Source organism: Abramis brama (assembly GCF_963993115.1).
Source record: "Abramis brama genome assembly, chromosome: 1".
NCBI lineage: Eukaryota > Metazoa > Chordata > Actinopteri > Cypriniformes > Leuciscidae > Abramis > Abramis brama.
In genome coordinates this window covers 2581879-2594595 of record NC_139963.1, presented here as the reverse complement: position 1 = coordinate 2594595, position 12717 = coordinate 2581879, and the positions used below count along the sequence as shown (strand labels likewise).

General features: G+C 44.5%; 1 protein-coding gene across 1 annotated transcript in view; it reads right to left on the bottom strand.

Annotated features, from left to right (window-relative positions):
* Window positions 1-12717, bottom strand: part of LOC311080818 (E3 ubiquitin-protein ligase rnf213-alpha-like) — a gene marked incomplete at its 5' end in the record, with an annotated part of 139669 nt that overhangs the window by 23111 nt on the left and 103841 nt on the right. Inside the window, 4 exons of the mRNA XM_084110972.1 lie at window positions 5024-5124; window positions 5292-5326; window positions 5932-6007; window positions 8137-8379. Coding sequence (XP_083967098.1) covers window positions 5024-5124; window positions 5292-5326; window positions 5932-6007; window positions 8137-8379 — 455 coding nt within the window. The remainder of the gene's footprint in view (window positions 1-5023; window positions 5125-5291; window positions 5327-5931; window positions 6008-8136; window positions 8380-12717) is intronic.

Genomic DNA, 12717 nt, shown 5'->3' with positions numbered 1-12717 from the left:
GGACATACGCGTCTAACGCCCGCACAGGGCAAAGCAAATTATTAGCCTCCTGGTCAGCATTTTGAAAGGGAGGAGGACAGAAGGCCTGCAGGACAATAGGTCTGCCCACATTAGTGGGGACCTTGGGGATATAACCCGGTCTTGGATGAAGAAACGCTTTAACCATACCCGGAGCAAACTCTAAGCATGACGGAGCAACCGACAATGCTTGAAGATCCCCTATTCTCTTGAGAGAAGAAATAGCAAGAAGAAAAAGAGCTTTCAGAGTTAAAAACTTCTCAGGAACCTCCTCAATGGGCTCAAAGGGGGCCAGGGACAAGCCTTGTAATGCAATGGACAGGTCCCATGGCGGAACCCTAGAGCGAACTGCAGGCCTCAGCCTCCAAGTGCCACGAAGGAAACGAGATATCAAAGGGTCTTTCCCCACAGACATTCCACCCAAAGGAATGTGGTAAGCACCTATGGCCGCCACATAAACCTTTAAAGTGGACGGGGTCAGACCTGCCGTGAACCGGTCTTGCAGGAACTCCAGCACTGTACCAATTGGGCAGTTAACTGGGTCCAACCGACGGTCACTACACCAAGAAGTGAAGACTCTCCACTTCAGGGCATAAAGTTTCCTCGTGGAGGGAGCTCTGGACTGAAGAATGGTCTCCACAACTTCAGTTGAGAGACCTGACTCTATGAGCTGGGCCCCCTCAGAGGCCAAGCCCACAGGTTCCACAGTTCTGGGCGGAGGTGAAATATCGAGCCCTCCGCCTGGGACAGAAGGTCCCTCCTGACGGGTAGCTCCAGAGGAGGCCCGTCGAGGAGCGACACAAGATCGGGAAACCATACTCTGCCCGGCCAGCGCGGGGCTATAAGAAGCAGGCAAACCCGGTCCCTGCGAACTCTCTCCAGAACTCCCGGGAGCAGAGCAACTGGGGGAAAAGCGTACAGACGTAGCCTCGGCCACGTCTGCACCATAGCATCCAGTCCCAGAGGAGCTGGATGCGTGAGGGAGAACCAAAGTGGACAGTGAGACGTCTCTCGAGACGCAAACAGATCCACTTGAGCTTGGCCAAACTCCCTCCATATCAGCTCCACCACCTCGGGGTGGAGCCTCCATTCCCCGGGCCTCGGCCCCTGTCTCGACAGAGTGTCTGCTCCTATATTCTGGACCCTGGGGATGTAAGCTGCCCTGAGTGACAGTAACTTCCCCTGGGGCCACAAGAGGATATGGCGTGCCAAGTTGGATAACGGGCGCGAGCGCAAACCCCCTTGATGGTTGATATAGGCGACTACCGACGTGTTGTCCGTGTGTACTAACACATGGTGTCCCCTGAGATCTGTGATAAAGCTCCTCAGAGCCCGGAAGACAGCTAACATCTCTAGGCGATTGATATGCCAGGAACGATGATGGTCTTCCCACAGACCTTGAGATGAGCGACCCTCCAGGATCGCTCCCCAACCCGTGAGGGAAGCATCCGTCGTTAGCAGTTTGCGACGACAAGGAGCTCCCAACACTGGGGCCTGGGACAGGAACCAAGGTTTCTTCCACATAACCAGGGCACGTAAGCATCGCCGCGTGACCTTGATTGTGCGAAATGGGTTGCCCCTCGGGGAAAACCCCCTGGTCCTGAGCCACCACTGCAGGGGCCTCATGTGCAGCAGTCCAAAAGGTATCACGTTGGAAGCTGCTGCCATGAGACCCAACAGTCTCTGGAACTGTTTGACAGTGAGTAGCTGGCCTAGCTTTACACTTTTCACAGCTGCAAGGATGGACTCTATACGTGGCGGTGACAGGCGCGCCTGCATCGACACTGAGTCCCAAACCACGCCTAAAAAAGTGGTCCTCTGGAGTGGAGAAAGCACACTCTTCTTGGCGTTCAGCCGTAACCCCAACTCTTTCATGTGGGCGAGAACAACATCTCGATGTTGAACCGCCAACTGATGCGACTGAGCTAAAATCAACCAATCGTCGATGTAGTTCATGATGCGAATACCCTGGAGGCGCAGCGGCGCCAGAGCTGCATCCATGCATTTGGTGAAAGTGCGGGGTGATAAAGCTAGGCCGAATGGAAGAACACGATATTGGTATGCTTTGCCCCCGAAAGCAAACCTCAGGAACTTCCAATGACACGGACGGATGGAAATATGGAAATATGCGTCCTTGAGGTCTATCGTGACAAACCAGTCCTCGGACCTGATCTGTGGCACGATCTGTCTCAATGTTAACATTTTGAACTTGAGTTGCATGACTGACTCGTTCAGAACTCGAAGATCTAAAATGGGACGCAATCCCCCGTCCTTCTTCGGAACTATGAAGTACCGGCTGTAAAACCCGGTTTCCCTGTTGGAGGGGGGGTACACATTCTATGGCCCCTTTCTCTAACAGAGTGTTTACTTCCTGTTCCATAACCAGAACCTGCTCGGGGCCCACCACTGTGGGCAGGACCCCCATAAACCGAGGTGGGCGTTTTTTGAATTGTATCTGATACCCTTTTTCCACGGTCTGCAGGACCCAACGAGAAACATTCGACAGTAGCTTCCACGCTGTCAAAGATTCTACTAGAGGTACCAGCCTCTCGAGACTGGTTTCTGGATTTCGTTGTTGTTGAGTAGTCAATTCGTCGCCCTGTAACGGCGCACCGGCAGGGAACGACCGAACAGACTGCTCTAACACCCTCCTCGGAGGGGGCGGGCATCCCGAGGCCACTACGTTTCCGGGTGGTCCTTGAGATATGTGCTCGCCGGAGACCGCTGCGCCCTGTAACACCTGAGGTGGCAGGGTTGGCAGAACGGTCCCCTGAGGGTACCGAAGAGAGACGGGCACCGTAAAAAGAGGTGTTAACCGCTCTGCTTCGGGGGGGACTACCCTCATTTGTCCTGAGCCCTCGGACATCAGGACTTTTTCCCAGCAGCCTTCTTGGCGGTAATGACGGTCCGCAGATCCGTCTTACCCCTCAAAGACTGCTGGGTTTGAGCGCGCCCTCCGTGTCCCCGTGACTTTTGTGGGGGAGCACGGGAGGACACACTCTGTTTTTGAGTGGCACGATGTTCAGCGCTTTTTTTAGAGGAGTGAGGCTGCTCCCGCTCAGCAGCCTCATAAAAAGAACGGCGGGGAAGAAGTTTTTGAAGAGCTGCTGCTTGCTTAGAAGCTTCTTGAGATTTTGCAACCGCACTGCTGACTGCATCGCCAAACAAACCAACAGTGGAGACCGGAGCATCTAACAGAACATGCTTTTCTCTATCCTTAATATCGCTCAGATTGAGCCACAGATGCCTCTCAGTGGCCACCAGGGCTGCCATAGACCGCCCGATTGATTTAGCGGTCTCCTTGGTGGCCCTGAGAGACAAATCTGTAGCCCTGCGTAGTTCTGCCACAGTATCAGGACCAATTCCCCCGCCCTCCTCTAAATCACCCAACAATTCAGCCTGATAGGCTTGCATAATGGACATCGTATGCAGACACGCTGCTGCCTGACCAGCGGCTGCATATGATTTATGAACCAGGGAAGATGTCATTTTTACTGGTTTAGATGGAAGTGTAGGAGTCTTCAGGGAAGATGCCGTTGCTGGAGAGAGATAGCTCGCGAGCGTCTCTTCCACCTTCGGCATCTCCCCATAACCATGCTCTTTATATTTATGAATTGAAGAGTAGTGGGACGTGTGTGGTGTAAAAACTCTATATGACACTGGTTTCCCCCACGATCTCGACACCTCGGTGTGGAGATCGGGGAAAAACGGAAGACTCCTGCGCTGGGGCTGCGCACGAGATGGCAGGAAGCGTTCGTCAAGTTTGCTTTTAGAACGAACGTCCTGCCTATCCTCTGGCCACTCAATGGAAAGTCTGTCAACCGCTCTAGTGATCACATCGAGCAGTTCCTCAAACGCGTGAGACTGAGGTGGCGAATCCTCAGACTCAGCTTCAATACTTACAACATCCAACTCCTCAGAGCTGGATAGTTGCAGTACTGGTGCCTCCACCGGGGGGGAAGAAACCACAGCGCGTGCTTCCACACCCTGATGAGAGGCACTGGATCTGTCAGTAAGAGGCTGAGATAAGGCAGAGCCCGTCTCAACATCCACTGACAGATCCATTTGCGAACCCCAGGTCTGAGATCGCCGCCGAGCCTCAGCCGCGGCGGGACCCGAGCCCTGGGGAACGTGGTCGGGATTGAACCGAGCCAAACGGGATCGGAGCGTACGCAATGGAAGCGCACAGCAATGCACACAGTCACCACCCTCGAGTGCTGACTGGGCATGCTCCTCTCCCAAACAAACAACACAAAGAGTGTGTGTGTCACCTCCCGTTAAATAACGCGGGCAGGGATGAACACACACTCGATACTGCTGCTTGCTCGCCATATCTGAATAAATATATATATATATATAGACAGACAACACCAAATAACAAGGACAGATTTCAACACAGAGCGCAACTGAAGACTCAGAAAGCTTTCGTTTTCTGTTTCGGGCCGGCTTTTATAGTTTCCTGGTACGTGACGTCACCCGCCTCTGACGTTCCGCCACACCATTGGACTGATTTTACATGTGCTTCAAGACGTCATCACGCAAAGCGTTCCCCATAGCGTCATTCTCGACGCAACGGGAGTTCCCTTGAAAGGGAACTTACAGACAGCACATTCTAATGTAACATGACACCAGCTTATAAGCACATGCAGCACAATAATTATTCCATTTATGTATTTTTTAACATATTGTCTTAAATAATATGACAGTTTGTTCAGTTTGTTGTTCACACACATAACAAATCTCAATTTAACCCTGAACATGAGAAACAAATTTTGTCAAGTGTGCTCAAACTTTTCAGTGGTTGTGTATTGGCTGGCTGTGACGGTGGCAAAGTGTACAGTTAAAAGGTTTTACTACTAAAATATTTAACTGAAGAAAGCAGCAATTGATTTATAATTTATTATAACAGAATAAATTATTCTAGAGAGCAAGGTAATGAACTACATTTACCAAACTAGACAAAATACAAGAGGAACAACAAGCATTCACTGCAGGAGTAACTTACAGTTCATCTACGAGCTGGAAGCCCTCAACAGGGAGGTGGTTTGTGCCTCCTACTACTGCATTACACTCTAGACAGTGGCCAATCTCTGTGGGTCGACCACACTAGACAGATGTATGAAGAGAATAAATGTTTCATTTTAAGACAAAAATAATAACAATTTGATCATATTAAATTACATTAATGCCTTTTACATTACATTCTGTGACTTTTGATCTATGCAGGTAATGATGTAATGTTAAGCCAAATCATAGAAATGAAATTACCCTACCTCACCAACAATGCATGGATGACCATTAGGACACACTGTTAAAAACAAAAGAAGAGAAAAGGAACCAATTTAAACAAAAAAAATCAGAATGCAGAAATTTTCAAATACAGAACCCCTGGCCAAGGCCAAAGACCTGTCAAAATTCCCAAAGCAATTCTATCAGCTGAAATAAATTTGGTGCCTGATTAGAAATCCTACAAGTTCATACAAAAGAGATAATCCTACAAATCCTACTAATCTGTGTTATATTACCAAACAAAAATCCATAAATCAAAAAGGTTTCAAAAAGGTTTTCCCTTTTGCTTCATTATTATTAACACATGCACTGTCTTATTGTGAACAATTATTCATTAAAACAAAATAAAAATAACTTGCTCTGCCTCTGAAATGACTTTCCTTTTTGCCTTAATTTTTCAAACAGAAAGAAACTCAATATAACAGAAAATTAAGCTTTTTTTGTAATACCCAGGAAAACCATTTAGAATATATTATCCTATATTATCACAAATCTGATAATGAAGTTCTGTTCATTGTTTCATGATTTAATGTGGCCTTTCTGATCAGGCATTAATCACTGAGTTACCAGGTTGTTTAGAATTTTGACAGGTATTAAATTTAGCATGACACAGAATCCACTCACAGTACCACCGGACGCCTTGCATGACCAGCTGTGCATCAGCCAACATGTCATCCGGCATAGTTGGGATGAATGAAGCCTGTAAGGAGAACACGACAAAAATCAAATCAAATCAAATCAAATCAAGTATATTTGTATAGCGCTTTTCACAATACAGATTGTATCAAAGCAGCTTCACAGTATTAAAATAAAATAATACAACAAAGTTTGTTTCTAGTAGAATTTATTGATTGATAGAATAAAATTAAATATCCCCAAAATATCCCCAACTGAGCAAGCCAAAGGCAACAGTGGCAAGGAACCGAAAAACTCCATCAAGTGACCTAATGGTGTCCTAAAACTCCATCAGGTGACCTAATGGAGAAAAAAAAACCTTGGGAGAACCCAGGCTCAGTCGGGGGCCAGTTCTCCTCTGGCATTTATGAACTAGAGGCCGGATTGTAGTTTGAAACTGTGAGATTAACAATATTATATGAATGCCTGGCTGAAAAGATGCGTCTTTAATCTAGTTTTAAACTGGGAGAGTGAGTCCGAGCAACGAACAGTATCAGGAAGGCTATTCCAGAGTTTTGGAGCCAAATGTGAAAATGCTCTCCCTCCTTTGGTTGATCTGGATATCCTAGGTATGACCAAAAGCCTCGAATTTATTGATCTTAAAGAGCGCGATGGATTATAGGGTGATAGAAGATCCGTTAAATAGACTGGAGCTAAGCCGTTTAGGGCTTTATAAGTCAGTAGCAATACCTTATAATTAATACAGAACTTTATAGGTAGCCAATGTAGTGATGATAAAATCGGTGTTATATGATCATATTTTCTTGATCTAGTAAGAACTCTAGCGGCTGCATTTTGGACTAACTGTAGCTTGTTTATTGAGGATGCAGGACAACCGGCTAATAAAGCATTACAGTAATCTAGTCTCGAGGTCATGAATGCATGAACTAACTTTTCTGCATCAGAAACTGATAGCATATTACGTAGCTTAGCAATGTTTCTAAGGTGGAAAAAGGCTGTTTTTGTAACATACGAAATATGATTTTCAAAAGACAGGTTACAATCGAGTATAACACCCAGGTCTTTTACTGTAGAGGATAAAGTAACAGGACATCCTACGATGTCAAAGTTGTATTGTGAGAGGTTCTGTGGGCGGTTTTTTGAACCGATAAGTATTACCTCTGTCTTGTCTGGATTTAATAAAAGAAAATTACGCGTCATCCAATCTTTTATATCTTTAACACACTCTGTCAATTTGGATAATTTAGCGTTTTCATCCGGCCGTGATGAAATATATATTTGAGTGTCATCAGCATAACAATGGAAACTAATTCCATGTTTCCTTATAATATTTCCAAGTGGCAGCATATATATTGAGAATAACAGAGGGCCCAACACAGATCCCTGCGGCACTCCATAGTTTACTGGAATTATGATCGATTTTTCTCCATTTAAATAGACAAAATGGTAGCGGTCTGATAAGTATGATCTAAACCAGCTTAATGCTTCTCCTTGAACACCAGTATAATTTTGTAGTCGATCTAAGAGTATTGTATGATCTATAGTATCGAACGCAGCACTTAGATCAAGTAAAACTAGTATTGAGATGCAGCCTTGGTCAGAAGCTAAGAGTAAATCATTTGTGATTTTAACGAGTGCAGTTTCAGTGCTATGATGCGGCCTGAATCCTGACTGAAACTTTTCATAGATATCATTTTCTTGCAAGAAAGAGCCCAGTTGAGTGGACACAACTTTTTCTAGTATTTTAGACATAAAAGGTAGATTTGAAATGGGTCTATAATTTGCTAGATTATGCGGGTCTAATTGTGGTTTCTTAATGAGAGGTTTTATAACTGCCAGTTTAAATGTTCTTGGAACATGACCTAAAGATAAAGACGAGTTAATAATATTGAGGAGAGGCTCTTCCACTACAGGTAACACTTCCTTCAGTAGTTTAGTTGGTATAGGATCTAATAAACATGTTGTTGTTTTAGATGAAGTGATAAGTTTATTTAACTCTTTTTGTTCTATAGTTGTAAAGCACTGTAATTGTTCTTGCGGGGGGAAAATTGAGGCTGAATTATAAGGTGCGATTGAGGATTGAACGTTTACAATTGTGGTTCTGATGTATTAATATTACACTCAAAAATATTACACAAAAATATTACACTCAAACTCATTCTAGTCACCATGTGAAGTGTGAAGTGTTCGTACCGTCATGTTGTTCGGGGACAGTGCCAGCCGCTGCAGTGGCTGCAGTAAAGGCAGATTTCCACACAGCAGGACTGCAGCCATGTGAACTGTGACCTCCACCAGCACAAACTCTCTGCCTGACGTCTGCGCTTCAACACGCAGAGCCTGCAGTCGATTATTCACCAGCGCTTCAGCAAACCCTCGCATTTCATCATTGACGAAGACGTCTGTGCTTCTGATACAATCTTCAAGACCAGCACATTGCTATAGAAAACAAAAACACGTGAATATCAGGGATTGGGATATACATTTATTAATTATTTTTTAATTTCTGCATTCTGCACCATACCAAAAACTACTGGAACAATTGAAGAATTATTAATGTTGATAATAATGTATTAATGCTAATAAATAATCAAATACATATATAAGTAAATGCTGCTTTTCAATCAAGGAACACATAATAGAACAAGTGTGTATTAAGGTCTGTTAGTCTGCATTTACACTCTAAGACTATTCAGACATCAGACTATCACCATCAATCATCACAATCTAGATTAAATCCTGAATTTAAATATGAGTGTCACACCTGAAAATTTCCAGTGGTCTATTTAGAAGCATGAAAAAAAAAGGAATTAATTTTAGAAAGTGACCACAGAGAGCACTCTCTCTCTGCTATAGCTGAATTTGTTTCGGTATTGGTCTAAATGCATTATTTATATGCAATATATATATATTATATAAATATAATACATTAATGCAATCTAATGTTGCGTTAACTTTTTAATAAATTTATTGAACAGTAAAGAGCACCATATGCATTCTGTTAACATCGCCTTTTCTGTTCCATGTAAGATTGTTTGTAACAACATGACAGTAAGTTTTTATTTTTGGGTAAATTACACTGTAAACCTTAATGCTGCCATTAATAAAGCAATTAGGTTATAACTTAATATCACTTAAGATACTGTGGTTCGGCATCATAACTCAAACAGATTTGTTTAACTAATTTAGTAGCAAAATCTTTTACATTAAACTTTTAAGTATTCAATACTCAGAATTCAACGAACTTCTCTTGTTACTATTGTTACCATCTTTCCCTGATGGAGGGAACGGAGATGTCAATACTGACATTAGGGGTCTCACTTGGGAGCTAAAAAAATCACCTCTGAGTAGTAGAAAAAAATGGCCAATGAGAATTGGCTAGTGAGATTTGCATGCCAAGCCAATCCCGCGGACATACGGGTATATAAGCTGGCAGGCGTGCCTCGCTCATTCACGTTTATGCTGAGGAGCTGAGATGGTGACATGGCCATTCAGCGGGGTAGTTCAATATTGTGGCAGAGGCGTGGCACAATGTCTCTGCTCCCTGCATAAGGGAATGAGGATTACAATAGTAACCGAGATGTTCCCTTTCTGTTAGTCACATTCGACGTTATGCCGATACTGACATTAGGGGTCCCTATAGAAAGCGCTACAACCAATGAACTGTGTAATGAGAGTTAGCGATGCAGATGTCTGGAAGCTGTAGAGTGCTAATTAACAACTGTAATCTTCCAAGTGCCCCATGCAAGCCGAATAAGCCTTCAGAATCGTCTGGTCAGAATCGAATGGACAGGATTTAACACAGGGACGTAGCTCTTTTCCACTTAAAATATTCTTTTTTTGGAAGAAAAAAGTGCTTCTGGCTGTTTTCCCTTAACTATTCTTTTTTACAGCCATGCTAAATGTTAACACTGGGGAGCGTACCTATTCCAATGGAGAAGAATGCTACGGAGACCACATCCTGCCAGTAGGGAGGTAGCATGTGGAAGATATGCATATGGACTGTCCAATGGGGCAGTGCTACATAAGGAAGAATCTCTGCGGTAGGTACTTCCTTAAAAGGGATGAAACTACTACAGGCATAGAGAGAGGGCAGGGCAAGAACTGCCAATGGAAATAAAAAGGAGCTTGTATCCTCTCCATGAGAGGAATGGTATTGCAAGCGAGACACAGAGCCAGTCTTCCCACCATTTACCTAATTGTACCCAACACACGGGAAGAAACCGGCTCAACCCAGAGATGAGGTGTCCCCCAACCCGCAGCCCTGCAGATGTCCACTAAAGCGTAGGAGGTGGCAACACCTAGTGGAGTGAGCCCTCACTCAGAAGGGGCATGGCATGCCTTGGGACTGGTACGCTGAGGTGATGGCATCCACTATTCTGTCCCTGATGCAAGTAGGTTGCACCTCAACAGATAGTTAAACAGGATGAGGGTTGAAGAAAAAGTATTTGTTGATATGATATTAAATAAACAAACTTACAGACGATGGCCTCTTTGGCATGAAATAACAGAAGAATATATATTTTATCAGAGAGACATCTGCTGCTGCATCACTGCTGTTGTGAAGTGGCCACCATGACCTCTAACCTAAGTCACATGATACATCTTAACCAATTAAATAAAACCAAAATTAAATGACCACTTAAATAAATCAGAACATCCACTATCCAGGCGGCCAAAAAAGAGCTGCTCAGAGCTTCTAAAGCTCTACATGCAGTCTACGTAAATGTGCAGGGTACGAACAGGACACAGCAACACAAGGTCCTCTGGGTGCATCACTTGCAAGTTCACCACCTGGTCCTGAAATGAGTGGTGGGAACTTTGGGCATATATCCCAGCCGGGGTCTCAGGACCATGTGAGTGATGCGAGAGCAAACTGCCTTGGTGGTTGATATATACGCAACCATCACAGTGTTGTCTGTCCGGAACAACATGTACTTGCCCAGAAGCAACGGCTGAAACAGTAAGGGTGAGCAGTACTGCCAGCAACTCCAGGCAATTGATATGCCACTACAGTCAAAGTCCTGTCCAGGAACCCAAGGCTGCGTGCCCATTCCTTACAGCTCCCTAGTCCATTCCAGAGGCATCTGTTGTGACAACAACGTTCCTGGACACTTGCTCTAAGGGCACTCAGGCGCATAGAAAAGCAAGGACTGATCAAGTGCTGAATGTTCGGTGACCGATCAGTGTGATAGTCACACTAAGTGTGCCACGGCGCCATGCTTATCTCGAGACTCGGCTTTGCAGCCAGAGCTGAAGAGGTCTCATATTCATCAGTCCGAGCTGCGTTACCGTGGCTGCAGATGCCATATGCACCAGGAGCCTCTGAAATTGTTTCAGTGGAACTGTTGTTTTCCCTCTGAACGAATTCAGGCAGTTCAGCATTGACTGCATGCACTCGTTCGTGAGACGTGCCGTCATATGGACCGAGTCCAACTCCATACCGAGAAAAGGTATCCACTGCACAGGGGAAAGCTTGCTCTTTTCCTAGTTAACCTGAAGCCCCAGATGGCTGAGGTCCCTGAGCACTAGGTCCCTGTGATCGCTCAACAGATCTTGTGAGTGAGCTAGAATGAGCCAGTCATCAAGATAATTAAGAAAACGGATGCCCACTTCCCTTAACAGCGTATGGGCCACCTCCACGACTTTGGTAAAGAGAGAGAAGAGACTGGGACAGCCTGAAAGGGAGGATCTTGTACTGGAACGCCTGACCTTCTAAATGAAAACAAAGAGACAGTCTTTGTCAAGGCAAATTCGAGACGTCAAAGTACGCATTCCTTCAGGTCAATCATTGCAAACCAATCTTGAGGGTGAACGCACATAAGAATGCGAATGTCAACATCTTGAACGGGAACTTGTGAAGGGCCAAATTCAACACCTGCATATCCAAGATCGGTCGTAACCCACCGCCTTTCTTGAGTACGATTAAAGGACACCTATTATGACCCTTTTCACAAGATGTAAAATAAGTCTCTGATGTCCCCAGTGTATGTATGTGAAGTTTTAGCTCAACATACCCAACAGATATTTTTTTACAGCATGTTTAAATTGTCATTTTTTGGAGCTCAGAAAAACATGCTGTTTTAGTGTGTATCCCTTTAAATGCAAATTAACTGCTGCTGCCGGCCCAGAGGGCGGAGCCTCACGAGCTCGCGCTTCAGTCAGGACAATCTCATCTGATAATATCAGAACAGAAACTCTCAGTAGCAGTGTTTATTTTGACTCAGAGTCGGACAATAATGCCCACAGAGCCAGAGAATATATACTGTATGGAGATTGAACAGGTATAGTTTAGCTTAATTATGGTTATAACGTATTTGTCATCTGCTTTTATCCACTATTAATACAAGCCTGCTGTAGCAGACCTCGTCCGAATGATGACCAAAATATACTGATGAGTTCAGTGAAGTTTATTGTACATCACACAAAAGATGAGCGTTAGTTTTACTCCAGAGAATCACTGTAAGAGCTGAATAAACACAGTATAAGATGTGAGCATTAAAGTCTTATCCATAAACTCTCTCTCTCTCTCCCTTTCCTTATCATCAACATACACAGTGAAGTACACAAAACACTCGTTACAACTAACAGTAAACAAATATATACACACCTTTTCAGTCTGTGCTTAATAAACTGTTACGCTGTAAATCCGTAAAACTATTCGATGAGCTGTCATAAAATGCGCGCTCTCACTTTCATTTCTGCCGTGGTCAGTAACGTTAGGCCTGTCGGATCCATCCTCGAGTAACAACGAGAGTAAATGAAGACTGCTATGTT